This window comes from Centruroides sculpturatus, unplaced genomic scaffold (genome assembly GCF_000671375.1).
Source record: "Centruroides sculpturatus isolate CEXI.00-Female unplaced genomic scaffold, Cexi_2.0 scaffold2165, whole genome shotgun sequence".
Lineage (NCBI taxonomy): Eukaryota > Metazoa > Arthropoda > Arachnida > Scorpiones > Buthidae > Centruroides > Centruroides sculpturatus.
In genome coordinates, this window is record NW_019386431.1 from 36,754 (window position 1) to 53,572 (window position 16,819).

A 16,819-nucleotide genomic window follows, 5' to 3' on the forward strand; every position below is an offset into this window, starting at 1 on the left:
ATAATATATATATACAGTGTTACTTGAACAACATATATAACTTTAATTAATTTATTAATGGAAATTCAGCAAATTTTAATTATACTACTTTTTGATAGAGTAAACGAGGTCTGCACTAAGCATGATCTCCATATAACTTATATGTTTATTTTATAAATTTATAATTTTAGACAATCTATATATACAGTATGTTTACCAGCAATATACATAAATTCAGAAAAGTTATGGTTAAAATTTAATCGCATTCAAACATTTTCCCGTTATAGATTACAGCATAATCTTGAAATAACTTGAAATAACGTAAACAAACAATAAAAATACTCTATATACCAAAGATAGTTTTTGTGCGAAACTGTTGATTTTGAGTTATCTCTGGGATTACCACCATAGCACAAATTAACTGTAGTCCAAGTGCTACAACCAAAAATATCAACAAGACACTTAACAACAAAGTGAACAGAGAGGGCCCAGGAGGGGGAGTGGCCCTTGTGTTATACCCTAAGCAGGATATGGATGAAAAGAGTCTTAATAGGAAGAAAATAATTGATACTCTCAGGGAAAGAATAGAGCCCCACAAGCGTGGGGTCAGCATAAAAGTTATTCGTGAAATCAAGGGAGATGGAGTCTGCTTAAGAGTAGGGTCTCATAAAGATGGGCAGACCCTTAAAAAAGCTGTGAAAGCAGACCCAAAACTGGTTACCAAGACTACAGGTAGAGTCTCTGAGGGACGACGTCCCAAAATCATAATGTTACATGTCCCCAACTATATTAAAGATGAAGAAATCACTAGAACACTCTTCGAACAAAATCAAATCTGGATGGAGATGACAAAAGAAGGTTTTAAAGAGCAATGTAAAATAACAACAACACTAACTAGAGGAAAGATGCGTGAAAATTGTCAGCACGTCATATTGAGTGTCACTCCTAGGATTAGAAACATATTCATAAAAGAAAGGTATTTGGCATTAGCCTGGAGTCACGTCAAGGTAGACGATTTCATCTTGGTGTTGCATTGTTTCAAGTGCTGCGGATTTCGGCACTTTGCTCATGAATGTGGGAGCAAATTGAGGTGTAGCCACTGCACAAAGGAACATAAGTTTTCTGATTGTTCTGGTAAAGATTTCAAACCAGTCTGCATTAACTGTACGATTTCAAATAAAAATCTTCCTATGGGAAAAAGATATAATACACAGCATAATGCTTACGACCCAATCTGTCCCACGACACAAAAAATAAAGACCAACATAAAAAAAGTTACCAATTATGGGTACTAGCAACCAGTATATCCCACAAGTTTCAGCAGCTACCTCCAAGATTGGACATATCCAGTTAAAATCAAATTTACATCTCCTGCAAATAAATCTAGACTTTGTACAGGTGTAGCCTCCATTGGCCCTGTGCTCCAAAAGACTGTTTCATGAGTAAGCACACATTAAACGCTTTAAATAATTTCATCATGGGCACCGGAGTCACGGTACCTTCGTTCTAGGTTTCTCTGGGCGTCCTAGCTGTCAGCTTCACTCGGAACACCCATTGTAACCTGGCCTAACTGGCTATTTGAAAATTCCAGTCTTGTTACCACTCCCACTGGGTCTTGGCCATGTTGGCCATCGGGGGACTCTTGTGTTGTGTTGTATACCTCTGTTTTATGGCCGAGTTGGCCATCTGGGGTTCTTTGCATTGTTGCTCCCCATTGTAACCGGACCGAATTTGCAGTCAGGGGACTTTTCGTGTTTAGTATTATTATTGTTGTTATTGTTATTATTTTATTTTACTTTTATTTTTATTTTTATTTATTTATATTTTTTTTCGTGTGTAACTTTGTGCTTTTGTACTTCGGCACATTCCGAGTTAGTATTTTCAGCACATTGTGTCAGTTGCTCACGTGCATAGCTGTCAATTGCTCGCGTTCCCTGTCTCTCTAAAAGCAGTACCATGTGCGTGCTTATTTTCTGTATATATTTTAATTATAATGTGTGGGTTCCCAAACGAGGTTCGAACTGGAGTAAACCGTGAAATTCTTGCGCGACACGAGATGAAAACAACGAGACTCGGTGCGGTTCGAGTATGTGTCAACTATCTGTTAATGTCTTAGCGGAAGACAAACTCTAACATGAGCGCTCATAAACAAGTAGATCTTTGACTCGCTTGTCTATAAAATGTTGGCCGAAATAAATTTTTCGAACAAAAAAAAATAGGAAAATTTTTGATAGGTGAAAGGTGAAAATGATCGTTAAATTCTTAGACGTCAAAAATGGTAAATAACGGCCTGAGTTATGAGTGCAGGTGTTATTGTTTTATAAACAGTCATCGAGCAGAGTCAACAAAGAGGTATCAGATGGACACCTCGAATCAAACCTTTCCCGCTACCCGAAAAAGTTTCGTCTTGCACCTGGAGACGAAGGAGAGACCAATCGGGAAGCAAGGAATGGGACGAGGGACCAATCTGAAAAGTGAATAGTGCAAGAAAAACTATAAAAATCGGAACTTCAAGGTCAAAGGAGAGTCTCCTCCGGATTAACCCTACAGTGGTGATTAATTTGTGCTGTGCATCCGCCGATCACCGAGGACGCCGCAACGTAACAACGAACTTCTGCTTCGCCCAGATATCTTTCTCGTTCGCCCGAACTGCGACCGAGATCACGAACTTTCGCCGTTCCAGGAGCACCGAGATTTTGGAATTTTCCATTATCGATGTAAGCATGAATTCGAACAAATAAACGGGTTTTGTTTTGTAAAACACTTGTTCAACATTTGCCTCCTTCGCCACCGCCCACATACGCGGTTTCCCTTAGGCTCATCCTGACGTGAAATAGACTTTTTCCCTCTCAATGTCGTCAAACCTTATACTGGTGTCAGAACTGGGATTATTTATGTCCCACAACATTTGAGTAAGTGAGCCAACGAAAAGTTTGTCTAAAAAGTGGGTGAAACGATGGAGGCTGATGCAAGTGTTCCCGACGCGACCTCGAAACGGTAGCAGTAGCGGCTCTTTCTACTCTTTCTCCGCATTCGGAGGAATGATCCCGACATTTTCGGGCGAAACGGAACGAGTGTCTGATTTTTTCGACACATTGGGAGAAATCGCGAGATTGGTGGGATGGACGCCTTGCCAGTGTCTGAGCATTGCCAAGTGCAAGCTCACGGGCGTGGCTCGAGACTTCGCGTTGCGCAACCTGCAGATGAAATGCGTGACAGACTTCGATACTTTTAAAACGCTAATGATTCAACGATTTGATCGTGAGCCGTACTCTATTAAAGTACAAAAATTCCATGCGTGTACCCGGAGGAGAGATGAAAAGGTGCAGGAGTTCGCGGTCCGCTTGCAGACTCTCGCTAGCGCAACGGCCATAGATCACACGGGCGCAAACGAACAGGAGAGCGCAGTTATTAAACGCTGTCAACAGCGAGAACTGGACGAAAAATTGCGTGTCCAATTCTTGCATGGCCTAACTGATAGACTAAAGAGGCAGGTTATGACGCACGATCTGGCGACCTTCGCCGAAGCGTTCAAAATTGCGATCCGCGAAGAGACTATAGATCAATTAGGAGAAAAAACGCGGAGTTTAGTCGCCAGTGTAGGTGATACCGTAGTTAATTGTGACCCTTAGTCAGAGGAGGCCAATTCGCGGAGAGAATCGGCTCTCGACACTAAAATCGCGCAACTTTCGAAGCAATTAGTCACATTAGAGAAAAGATTAGATCAACAGCCTGCACCTCAGCAAACAAACGGCTTCTGACGAGAACCCTCGCGAACCAATCGAACGCAAGAAGCTGAAAGGGCGAACAATGGGATGCGAAATCTGCGCTATCCCCCAAGCCCGCAGCGTCGTACACCGCAACAGTTTTCCCCGTGATCATCGCTAGCCTTCCCGCGACGAAAACCCTGCGCGCGTTACTCTATTTACAATCAATACTTGGAACAAGGCCCAATTTTCCCGTAAAGAGGGAACAAAAAACGATATTTACAAAACTTTTCGCCGAATTTGAATCCGTAGGAGTATGCCCCATTACCACTTGAATGGTATGGAGGAAACATCCGTCCGCCATATCAGGGAAGGTGGGGAGCGAAACGCGACGCTTCCGAATGGGCAGTCCCCACACGAAATGTACGGAACCCGAGGATAAAGATAAAGATAAATCGAGGATAAAGAGGTACGGTTGAGAATAGGCACGGGCACAGCCGTTACCCTAATATCACGAAACCTATTCCCTAATATAGAACGATTGCCGCGAGCCGAAACTAGAACGGTAGAATTAGTTAGCGTTACAGGTCACATTATAAAAACGATTGGGAAGTTTAAGTTAAAATTTAGAATCGGACGATTAGTCTTTTATCATGATTGTTATTTGGTAATGCCCGAAATCACCGAGCCGAACAACAAAATTTTTGGGAGAGACATCATCGAATTATATGATGTCACAATTTCGGTTAGAAACGCAACACTTAGCTTCCCCTCGGGCGATATTGTGTCATTTTGGGATTTGGCCGAGATAAAGGAAACAGACACCCGTCCTAGTCCAAAAAAGCTAACGAAAATAGTCTTAAGCAAATTGACACAAACACACGTGAGTTGACAAAATATGATTTAAATTCAACGTCAATTAGCAAAAACGAGGATAAAACAAAAAGGGATGCAGAAACGACAAAGAAAAATAAACGCGCACGAAATAACAGGCGAAAAATAAAACGGGAAAAGTCAAAACAAACAACCGTTAAAAGTTTAGGACAGGGAGAGAACAACTCTTTTAAGGAAGTGACGTTAGCTGAAGATTACGTCATTCCCCCGCGGTCAGAGTTCTTCGTGGAAGGGAAAGTCATCTCTCCGGTGACTAATGAAGTGGGAGTCATTGAATCGACACCTCCCGATAGTGAGGGAGTGTTTATTGCTAGTACGTTAGTCAAAACACGGAGGCGTGGCAAGGTACCTGTAAGGATAATGAACGTGAAAACGCAACTTGTTAAGATTGAAAAGGGTAATAAAATAGGAATCTTTCTTTTAGCAGAAGAGGAAACAAAGGAAAATGCAGAGCGGAATAAAATTTCGTGATCAAATGAAACAGAGTTAACAAGAGCTCAATTTGCGAATTTATTTGACTTAAGTGAAGTAGGGAAGGATAAGTTGACCCTTTTGTTAGATTTATTATACAAATATAAACACGTGTTTGCGAAAGACGATTTTGACTTGGGCTATTGCGATTTAGTGGAGCACAAAATAGACACAGGGAACAGTTTCCCAATTTGTCGTGCCCCTTACCGAATTCCATATGCGCAACGGTAAATAATGGATGAACTAGTAGAAAATATAATTAAAAGTGGAGTAGTTGAACCGTCCAGCTCCCCCTGGTCGGCGCCTGCGTTATTAGTTGCAAAAAAACCCCAAGGCTATAGATTAGTCGTAGATTATAGACAATTAAATAAACTTACCAAAATAGACCAGTACCCATTGCCCCATATTCAAGAATCATTGAGTTTATTGGGAAGATTGCGATCTTTTTTTTCCATGGATACATTAAGTGGATTTTGGCAGTTGCCTTTGAGCCCCGAATCAAAGGAAAAGACGGGGTTTAGCACTCCTTCGAGGCACTATCAATATAATCGTATGTCAATGGGCGTGACCTGTGCCCCAGCTACATTCCAAAAATGTGCGGATTTAATATTAAGTGGCTTGAAAAACAAAATTTGCCTCGTCTACATGGACGACATTTCAGTATTTAGTCCAGACTTTAAATCGCACTTAGAAAGGTTGGAAATGGTCCTTCAGCGCTTGGCGACAGCGGGACTGAAGCTGAAGCCCCGAAAATGCCAACTGCTGAGGCGGCAGATAAAATTCTTGGGGCACGAAGTGTCGGAAGAAGGAATCCGACCTGACCCAGCGAAAATAGAATGCGTTAGAAATTTTCCCCAACCTAAGAATGAGCGAGATGTTAGAGCATTCCTGGGACAGACAGAGTATTATAGGCATCATATATCACAATACGCTAAGATTTCAAAGCCTCTTTAAGACTTATTGAAGATCGATGTAAAGTTTCACTGGGGTGAGGAACACAAAGTCGCATTCGAAAAGCTAAAGGAAATTTTGATAACAGCACCCCTATTAAGATCCCCAGACTTTGGTAGTCCATTTGTGTTAGCGACAGATGCCTCAAACGTCGCGATAGGTGCCGTGTTGTCACAGGAAGATGAGCGTGGAGAACTCCCAGTGGCATATGCTAGTAGACTGTTAAGGCCCGCAGATAGGAATTATAGTACTACAGAGAAGGAATGTCTGGCCGTGATTTGGTCAATTAAGAATTTTAGACCATACCTGTATGGAAAAAAGTTTAAAATAATTACAGATCATAGACCCCTTAGGTGGCTCATAAACGTTAAAAATAAAAGCTCAAGGCTTAGTCGTTGAAATTTAGCATTACAGGAATACCAATTCGAGATAATACACAAGCTGGGAAAAGCACATACCAATGCAGATGCGCTTAGCAGAATGCCCGTGGCTAAGATTTGTGAAATGCAACCCATATACAGTAAAGAACAAGTCAGGGAACAACAGCAAAAAGATCCCTTTTGTAGTCAAGTAAAGAAACAATTAATGGGAGACCCATCCTCACGAGGTACAAACTTAGATGCAACAAACTTTTATTTAAATGCAGATCAAACCCTTTATCATAGGAAAACGATACCAGAAAGGAACGAAGTATGGGATAGACTAGTGATTCCCCAAATAATGATAGAATATATTTTGAAAATGTTTCACGACATTCCCAGCTCAAGACATTTAATTGCTAAAAAAATGCGTAAAAAATTACTAAACCAGTTTTATTGGCTAGAAATGAACAAACATATTACGCACTACTGCGATAGTTGTCAGGAATGCGCGATAAGGAGAAGACCCCTGCATGGTCATCAAGCCCCTTTGCAGACGTTTCCGAAGATATCGAGACTTTTCGAGCGTACTGCATTAGACATTCAGGGTCCACTCCCCACTACTCATAACGGAAACAAATATTTATTAGTCTTTGTTGATCACTTCTCTACATGGGCAGAAGCAATCCCGTTACCTGATATTACCGCCAAAACAGTGGCAAAGGCATTCGTAACCCAAATTATTCTAAGACATTCGGTCCCAAGACAATTACTTACCGATAGAGGATCTAACTTCGTATCCAAAGTTATGAAGGAAGTCTGCGAATTGTTACACGTAGAAAGGCTCCTTACAACAGCGTACCACCCCCAATGTAATGGCATGGTCGAACGATTGAATAAAACTCTCATAGACATCTTGACTCATTATGTTGACGCAGATCAGCGCAATTGGGATGAAATGATCCCTTATGCTCTTTTCGCTTATAATACTACCGTGCATTCGAGCACAAATGAGACCCCCTTTTTCCTTTTATATGGACGCGATCAGACTTATCCTTTTGATATCGTTACTGAACCAAATAAACCCCGATATGACGTAAGGGAAAATTATGCTAGCGAACTAAGAGTGAAGTTGGCCTCAGCCCACAAGATAGCTCAGGAACACGCGGAAAAAGCTGCGAACGACAGGAATACCTATCATCAACGTAAGCACAAGCCGTACAAATTTGCGATAGGCGATAGAGTCTTCGTCAATGAAGTGGCTATCCCCACAGGTTTGAAACGAAAATTAGCGCCGCGATGGCACGGTCCCTATAGAATAGTTGCAGAAACGAGTCCCGTAGATTTTGTAGTTCAGCATGTTCATTCCGGGAAACAATTGCACACACACGCGAATCGGATGAAGCCGGCAATCGAAACGATGGAATTTGTAATGCCTGATGCAGGCAGAGAGGATGCTGATGCAGCAGACACAGATACCCCTTCTTTAACGGCAAAACAACCACAAGTAGAATGCGTTGACCCCTGGGACGAGATCATTTTAGAAGCACTCCAACAAAATTCGCCCGATTCAAAAGATACCGCGGAAAGAACAGAGATCGCGCGACCTGTGACCCCTCCTCCTCAAACCTCACACCGATACGCTCTCCGGAGTCAAGGACCTGTGAGTGAATATCCCTGGGTACTTCCCAAATCGTCGGGAAATATTCAGCCAAAGGTGACGATGGTGCGAGACGCGAATGTTCCCGGGACTTCTCAGCAGAGGGAGGACCCCCCGCGACTGCTACCGTTCGCTCCTACCGGTCTATTTACCTATTGTAAATAGTAGCTTCTCTTTCTCGTGAAAAAAGGGTTGTCATCTTCCGGATGGAAAGAGGTCAATTGTAAATAAGCGTACGCTTTCAAATCAATTGTCGCGAATTCGGAAATCGTAGTAATGTGAACTTTCCATTTTGGTAAATAGCAATGAGAAAATCTGTAACAATTGATTTACTCGTTTGTGGTAAACACATGTATCGCGAGAAAGCTTCGGCAAATGTACCTTTATTGATGAAAAACATATTTTATCCAGAGGAAAATGAAATGTGAAATTTGTATGCACACACATGCTGATCAAATCAAAATTGTCGCGAAAAAAACATGACCGGAAAATCTGTCATAGACTAAGCGATTCATGTAGTCTAAGTGTGAGGAAAACTTGTCCCTCCTATTTCAAACGCGTGAGACAATCAAGTCTGTCACAAGGAAAAGCAACAGTGAAACGAACTGGCAACGGAACATGACGATATTCGAAAGAAATGACGAAGTCACCATCAGAAAAAAAACAATCTCACAACGTGAACCTTACCAGAATCGAAAGAAATGTCATCTCAGAACGATGTGACGTTGATTTGCGGTAATCTGCATAGCAGAAAGTGTCACACGTTCACAAGACGGGCAACCAGAAAAAGCAATGCCTGCAGAGGAAGTCGACGTGGCAGACACCCACCGTCCATGCAGACATCCTTCTATTTTTCAGTCCAGTACGAAACGGAGAACAATTGCTCCAAAGTACGCAGAAAAGATTCTGTTGGAAACACAAAACTCAGAAAAACAGGTGACCATTCGTCATGAAGTCAACACGTCTTCGTGGTTCAGAAGCAGCAAAGAAATATTTTCTGAGTGACAGACTGATCGAACAAAACGGAGCAAACTTTAACCCCTTTTTAAATTTGAGAAAGAAAAATGCAACTTTAAGGATTAATATGGATTGCTTAGTTTCAAAATAGAAAAAATTCTGTAATATCAAAGAAATTCGTATTTTGACAAGAATCAAGAGATGTTACGCGAAAATGACAATTAATCAATTTAGTATGTCGTTCGAATGATGTGTCCGAGGAAAAATAGTTCCACATTTCGATGTAACGCGAGATCAGTCACACATGAAAGAAAAACAAAACTTGCCACAATGTTGTAGTCACTTTTCGAAAGAAGGAAGCATAGACTGAAAGCTTCCAGCGGTGTCAGCTAAAATGCTGCTAAATTGTTAAACTGAGCAGCATTTTAAAAAGGCGGAGAGCACTGTGAGTTCCCAGACGAGGTTCGAACTCGAGTAAACCGTGAAATTCTTGCGCGACACAAAATGTAAACAACGAGACTTGGAACGGTTCGAGTATGTGTCAACTATCTGTTAAGGTCTTAGCGGAAGACAAACTCTAACACGAGCGCTCATAAACAGGTAGATCTTTGACACGCGTGTCTCTAAAATGTTGGCCAAGATAAACCTTTTCGAACAAAAAAATAGAGGAATTTTTGATAGGTAAAAGGGAAAATGATCGTTAAATTCTTAGACGTCAAAAAATGGTAAATAACGGCCTGAGTTATGAGTGCAGGTGTTATTATTTTATAAACAGTCATCGAGCAGAGTCGACAAAGAGGTATCAGATAGACACCTCAAATCGGACCTTTTCCGCGACCCGAAAAAGTTTCGTCTTGCACCTGGAGACAGGGGAAAGACCAATCGGGAAGCGAGGAATGGGACGAGGGACCAATCCGAAATGCGAACAGTGGGGGGAAAACTATAAAAATCGGAACTTCAAGGTCAAAAGAGAGTTTCCTCCGGATTAAGTTTACAATGGTAATTTAAATTGTGTTGTTCATCTGCCGATCACCGAGGACGCCACAACGTAACAACGAACTTCTGCTTCGTCCAGATATATTTCTCGTCCGCCCGAACTGCGACCGAGATCACGAACTTTCGCCATTCCCAGGAGCACCGAGATTTTGGAATTGTCCATTATCGATGTAAGCATGAATTCGAACAAATAAACGGGTTATATCTTGTAAAACACTTGTTCATCAATTGCCTTCTTCGCCACCGCCCACATACGCGGTTTCCCTTAGGCTTATTCTGACGTCAGATAGACTTTTTCCCCCTCAACGTCGGCAAAACTTACAGTAAGGCGTCAGCGACATCCGAACAAAAGACACCATTAACAAATCAGTTCGTAATCACGTAATAATGTGATCAGTTCGTAATTTGTAAAACATTCAAAAATTTTCAGGGAAATTTATTAAGAGATTTGACGCTATTAAATATCTCAGAGGTTGTGGCGATAAATAAATCATATCTTTAGTACGATCAGACTTAATCTCGATTTTTACACGTTTTTAGCATTTACATTTTTTTATCTATATATTTTTTTTTTCTAAGTGTGCGTTTTCATGACGAACCCTAACTGTGTACCAAATTTCTGCTCTTTAGGTCCAGCGGTTTGCTCTGGGCGATGATGAATCAGTGAGTCAGTCAGTCAGTCAGTCAGGACAAGCAATTTTATATATATAGATATACATTTAATAAAATTAATTATGAACAATATTAGATTACATTCAAGAGTTTTATCGATATCCATTACTACAGATTATGACATTTCCCGGAAGTCACGCACGTTAGCAATAAAAATGCAATATCGCGATAGTCTGTTTATTTATTGCAAAAAATAGCCGTATATTCCATAGATTGGAACTTTATGATCAACAGTTACATTCAATCTGAACAATAAAATCTCTTTTATTCAGAGACATTATTTACATGTTACTTTATATAACATTTTTGAATTACATACGCTATTACGAAATTTCATGCAGTTATATAGGGGAGACCGGGGGACGAGCTCTCTCTCTCGATCGCGCATTGGCATAGAATAAGTCTTAGCCTATAGTTTGTCGCTTCATTGTCGTTCATCGATTATTTGTATTCGTTTTGTTTAGATTTATTAAATTTACTCTTGTTAAATATATTTAAATGTCTCTTAAATTGATTCCGAATCAGGTCGCAAACGCGTGTTAATCCGCGTATAATAAGATTGATTAACTGGTGTCAAGGAATCCTGACGAGCATCTGAACTTCGCCGTTCGGATCATATAGCGATTATCGCCCTACTATAAAAAGTTAGAGAGCCGATCACACGATCGCGCGCCGTAAGTGTCGTAGACTAAGACCTACGTCCTGGCTGATCTCACAGCAGCAGCTGCACAAAAATCTTTTTAGGATTGTTTCTTAGTTAGTTTTATTTTGCTTTTATCAAATTTGAGGTGGTTAATGTATTGTATCTTGTTATTTGTGCGCTCAGGTTCTGTATGGCAATTTTGAAATCTTTTTCTAAGTTGAATTCCCCTTTCTGAGATTGGTAAGTTCGGCTGTCCACCAAGGGACAGATTTGCGGGTTTTTGTGAATTGAGGAATAAAATTTTTACATGCATTATTGATGATTTCAATATTATAATCTATGCGATTACGTACCTCGTGAGGACTGTCACCCTCGCAGTCTACTAGGTTGTGATAAGATAAGTCTGTAAGTCGTTCCAATTAGCTCTTTTCAGATTAAACCTGCGACAAGGGTGTCTATATTCATCTGTACTGGTAATTTCAATATTGAAAGAAATCATGGCATGATCATCAAGTGATTCTTCAAGTACTTTCCATTGTTGTATGTGTGGATATAATCCAGAGGAACACGCAGTTACATCTATCCAGCTACTGCCTTGGTTGGATACAAAAGTAGGTGGAGACAGAGGATCGTTAACGACCAATAAGTCGTTAAGTGCCAGAAACTCTTCAACATATTTTCCACGTGAGTCCAAACGATTCCCCCCAAATAGGAGAATGAGCGTTTGTATCTCCGGCCAAGATGTAATATACATCTGTAAATTTACCCATAATGTTTTGAATGTAATCTAGTATATCCTCAATATGAATACTTTTAGGGAAGTAATAATTGATAAGAATGTGTCTGCGATTATTGATAATCAACTCAGTACAACTGACGTAATTTGTACTAATAGAACTGTGGTGAAGGAGGGAAAGATCGTCCCCAAGAGCGATGGAAACAGCCCAAGGATATGCATTGGTATCTTGAAGGAAGATACAGTTGGCAGGAAAGCCAGCAGAGACGTTATTTATGCAGTATGGCTCTTGACAAAAAATGATGTCATATTTATGAATAATTGATGTTAACACAGAAGCGGCGGCTATGCTCCGCCCGGTATTATATTGCAGAAAACAAATTTGATTATTGATGTGACGAACCATAATCAGTGCGGTTGATTAGGTTGGTTTTGATTTTACGGAAAAGAGGGCATGTGCCATCACGAGCATTATGATTGAAGCAGCCATCCTTACTATGTTTACAATTGCAGCAAATAGGGGACGATTCCAGATTTTTCATTCTCTATAAAAATGCTCACCCGAGCAATGGCTACAGGTAGGAGTAGTCTTGCTGCAGTTTTTGGTGGAGTGACCGTATCTAAGACAGCGAAAACATTGCAAAATAGGATGGAAGTCTGCAACTCCGCAGCGGGACCATGCCAAATTAAGTTTGCCCAGTCGTAGAAAGAGTTCACGAAGGCGAGGTGAGACATCAATGAACCAGTTTACAAATGCATCAGTCTTCTTTCCCATAACAAATTTAATGGTAAATTCCCTATTAAAGTCTTCTTTAGAAAGGAATTCGTTGAAAGTTTCATTTTGGCTTAAAACTAGCATAGGTATTTCCTCGCGATTAATGTGTGCAGGTGCCGAGTACACGATGATTTGTGGTAATAGCTTTTTAGGAACTCTAGCATTTATCTCTAGAATATTAAGGTCAATATATTGTTTTAGCTTAACTGCATCTTCTTGTTTATCAAGTTCAATCGCAAGTCCGCTTCTTGCAATATTTCTTATTCTTGCTACCTCAATGTTAAATTGCGATAGGTTTACTTTTTTATAGATAAGATTTCGGAGTTTATTACAGCTAGTATCTTCGCCGTTTTGATAAACCAGGAGGACTTCTGTAGATAACCTAATAATTTTTGTATTCTTTATTGATCGAGGAGTGTTTCCTGAATTAAGAACATTTCTGTATGTTCTGTTTATGCCATTGCCCGCATTAGTATTCACACATCATTGGTCCAGTTTTTCTTTTATGCTTTTGTTCAAGTTTTCTAATACTGCGCTTTGAGTCTCAAAAAAACTCCTTAGAGTTAGGATATTGAGATATTTTATCATCTATGTGTTCTAATTTTTTTAAAATGGTCTTATTAATCCACATGCTCTCTGAAGTAGATGCTAGAGCTATACGATCTACTTTATCAGATAAAATCCTAAGCTCATGACGATATGGTTTTTCCATAAATAATTCTATGGCCCTTTCTAAACAGTTAATAATAAAGTCAGAATATTTTGGTGTACTGAATCTCCCGCGATCATTTTCTGCAATGTAATTTTTAAGCTCTCCAACAATCTCAAGAGCTGACATTCGTAGCTCTTCCCAAGTAACAATAGTGTTTTCAATTGACATAGTAAACAGTAGTAAAATAATAAATATATTGATAAAACACAGCTAAGAAAACGTCACTTCCCGAATATCTTCTAAAAGCTTCTACTCCAAGACCGTTGCCATGGGCACCAGTTAAGAGAGTAAAAGTTGTATTGGAATAAATTCTAGAATCGCCATAATTCAAATTCTATATAACCGATTTTAATGAAATTTCCTGGGGAGTGTGCTTAAAGGTTCCTAGAAGACGTGCCTGAAGGTTTTGACAATATTCTCAACCGGAAGCTCAAAAGTGGCGTTCCAAGACCGACCAGAAGTAAAGCCGATAACTCTGTTAATAATGGACCAATGACCCCCAAATTATGTGTCCGAAGACAACATGAAAAGACATATTAGACGGGAAAGCGAAAACCGGTTTATCGGCAATTCAATTTTCGGATAACCGAAAAAAGTAGTTTTTCGGCCGTAATTTAAAAAGTTTTATATTTAAAAGGTCCTGCTTGACGTATAAATATTCCTTCAACCTTCAGATTCACAAAAACATTAAACACATTAAAAGTAAACACATAATAACTAATATCACAATATAAAGCGGAGCTCATCTATCTGCAGAAACTAATTCGAATTCCTCCGTTTCTTTATCCGTTTATATATCTGCACTCCCACTACCATTAACATTGCTATATTTTATTAATTTTTTGTCCTCGCAGGTATCTGTCCCTTTGCACATTCCATTTTTTCTCCGCTGCCTCTGCTATAATTAAGAAAATTAATTCCACTTCTTACTAGTTTTTTAATTCTTTTAAATAACTTTGGTACATACCTTACTTTAACGAAATTGTTTTCTTTATCCGTTGATTTTGTTTGTTTGTCATTTTCTAGTTTTTCAATTTATTTGTTCAATAACCGTTTAGATAATCATTTAAAATAAACATCTTAATTCTTCTTCTTGTTTGTGTGTTTGTATATTACTTTTCTTTTGTCTTATTTTATTCATATACAATTTATATATGTTATCTTTCATACTAACAGGGATAACAGATTTAGAAAATGTAAACGTCTGACGTACACGTTTTCGCGTCTAAAACGTCGGCTTCAACCTCGCTAATAATTGGATCCTAAGAAACGACATGCCTAGCCTGTCGAAAAGTTTTGATTAATTAATAAATATACTGTACACTAGTGTTATTATAAAGATATCCAAATTAAAATATTATTTAATTAATATGTAGTAAATAGAAATAAATGCAAGAAATTAATTATTTTCACAAAAAACTTTATTTTAAAATCACTTTAAAATACTTAAAAGTTGTCAATAAACTTTTTGTTCGCATATTTTCAATCGAAATTTTTTGAACAAATGTTATATTATATTCACGAAGAACTTCATAATTTTCATCTCAAGCAAATGTTACATTGTATATATTTCGATGGTAAGACGAATTGACTAATGAACTGTGTATTATTTTGTGTTCTTCTGAAGCCTTATGGTTGCAAAAAGCTCGAAAACAAATAATACAATTAAATAGATATAAATCTTGCAATATACGATGAGCATCCAGGTAAGCTTCAGTTTAAAATTGACAATTACACANTAAGAGTATGTTTGTAGGTTAAATTTAAGTTAAGTCAAGAAATTAATTATTTTCAGAAAATTTATATTTATTTCTTTGTAAAAACTTACTTTCTAATCTTTTTACCTTCATGTGTGGATGTTAATAAGAGTATGTTTGTAGGTTAAATTTAAGTTAATGCAAGAAATTAATTATTTTCACAAAAAACTTTATTTTAAAATCACTTTAAAATACTTAAAAGTTGTCAATAAACTTTTTGTTCGCATATTTTCAATCGAAATTTTTTGAACAAATGTTATATTATATTCACGAACAACTTCATAATTTTCATCTCAAGCAAATGTTACATTGTATATATTTCGATGGTAAGACGAATTGACTAATGAACTGTGTATTATTTTGTGTTCTTCTGAAGCCTTATGGTTGCAAAAAGCTCGAAAACAAATAATACAATTAAATAGATATAAATCTTGCAATATACGATGAGCATCCAGGTAAGCTTCAGTTTAAAATTGACAATTACACACCAAACAAATGAATAGTCTACATTTGGAATGAGTAAAAAAATGATGAATTAAACGATTTTGTTATTCGAAACGACGATTGCTGCTAACACAATTACTGGAATTTATATTTGAATAAGTCGTTGTATTGTTACTTTCATTCATTCCACTGGAGAAATTTTGATGGGGTATTTCATACTTTTGTAGTGTCTCTCTCAGATGTCTTCTAAAATGACAATCTAATATTCATTCTTCAGGAAAACATTTATAACATATTTTACATTCGTAGAGTTTTTCTGCCATATGGATAATGAGATGACGATTCAAACTGCACGAATGAGCAAAATATTTATCATGTTATGCATTTATGACTTTTCTTCTCTGTGGGTTTTAAGATGACGTTTCAAACTGCTCAATTGAGAAAAACATTTATCACATGTTCCACATTTGTAGGGTTTTTCTCCCGTGTGGGTTCGGAGATGATTATTTAAAGTGCTTAATTGAGAAAAACATTTATCACATGTTCCACATTTGTATGGTTTTTCTCCCGTGTGGGCTCTAAGATGACGATTAAAAGTGCTGGAGCTAGCAAAACATTCATTACATGTTTCACATATGTAGGGTTTTTCTCCCGTGTGGGTTCTAAGATGACATTTGTAATTGCTTGAATGAGCAAAACATTTATCACATATTTCACATTTGTAGGGTTTTTCTCCTGTATGGATTCTCGTATGACAAGTTAAACTATCTTTTCTAGCGAACGACTTATCATAAATCTTGCATTCGTAGGTCATTGTACTGTCTACGTCTATGAACACCTACTAAGGTAATACTGTATTTTAGAGTTATTCATTTATATTGCAATTTTTCCTTAAATTACAGTTAATTAATTAATAACTACATATACTGGTAGTAATTTACACGTTTTAGCATAAAATTTTTCATGTCGACAATTTCTAACATCAGGATATATTTTTCAATTATAAAAATATATTAATCTTTATATTATCAACAGTTTAGTTATATTTGTGTATAAAAATAAGTTTGAAAGTAGACGCATATTATGTTGTAGTACAGAGTGAAACA

At 38.3% G+C, this 16,819-nt stretch overlaps 2 protein-coding genes across 2 annotated transcripts; one reads left to right on the forward strand and one right to left on the reverse strand.

Annotated features, from left to right (window-relative positions):
- The first annotated feature begins 509 nt into the window (after window positions 1–509).
- LOC111614941 lies at window positions 510–1,274 on the forward strand. Its single transcript, XM_023356314.1, has one exon. It carries the CDS (start codon window positions 510–512, stop codon window positions 1,272–1,274), a length of 765 nt encoding a protein of 254 aa, XP_023212082.1.
- Window positions 1,275–16,098: 14,824 nt separating this feature from the next.
- Window positions 16,099–16,527, reverse strand: LOC111614942 (zinc finger protein 22-like). Its single transcript, XM_023356316.1, has one exon. The coding sequence runs from the start codon at window positions 16,525–16,527 to the stop codon at window positions 16,099–16,101; it is 429 nt and encodes a 142-aa protein (XP_023212084.1).
- Window positions 16,528–16,819: the final 292 nt, after the last annotated feature.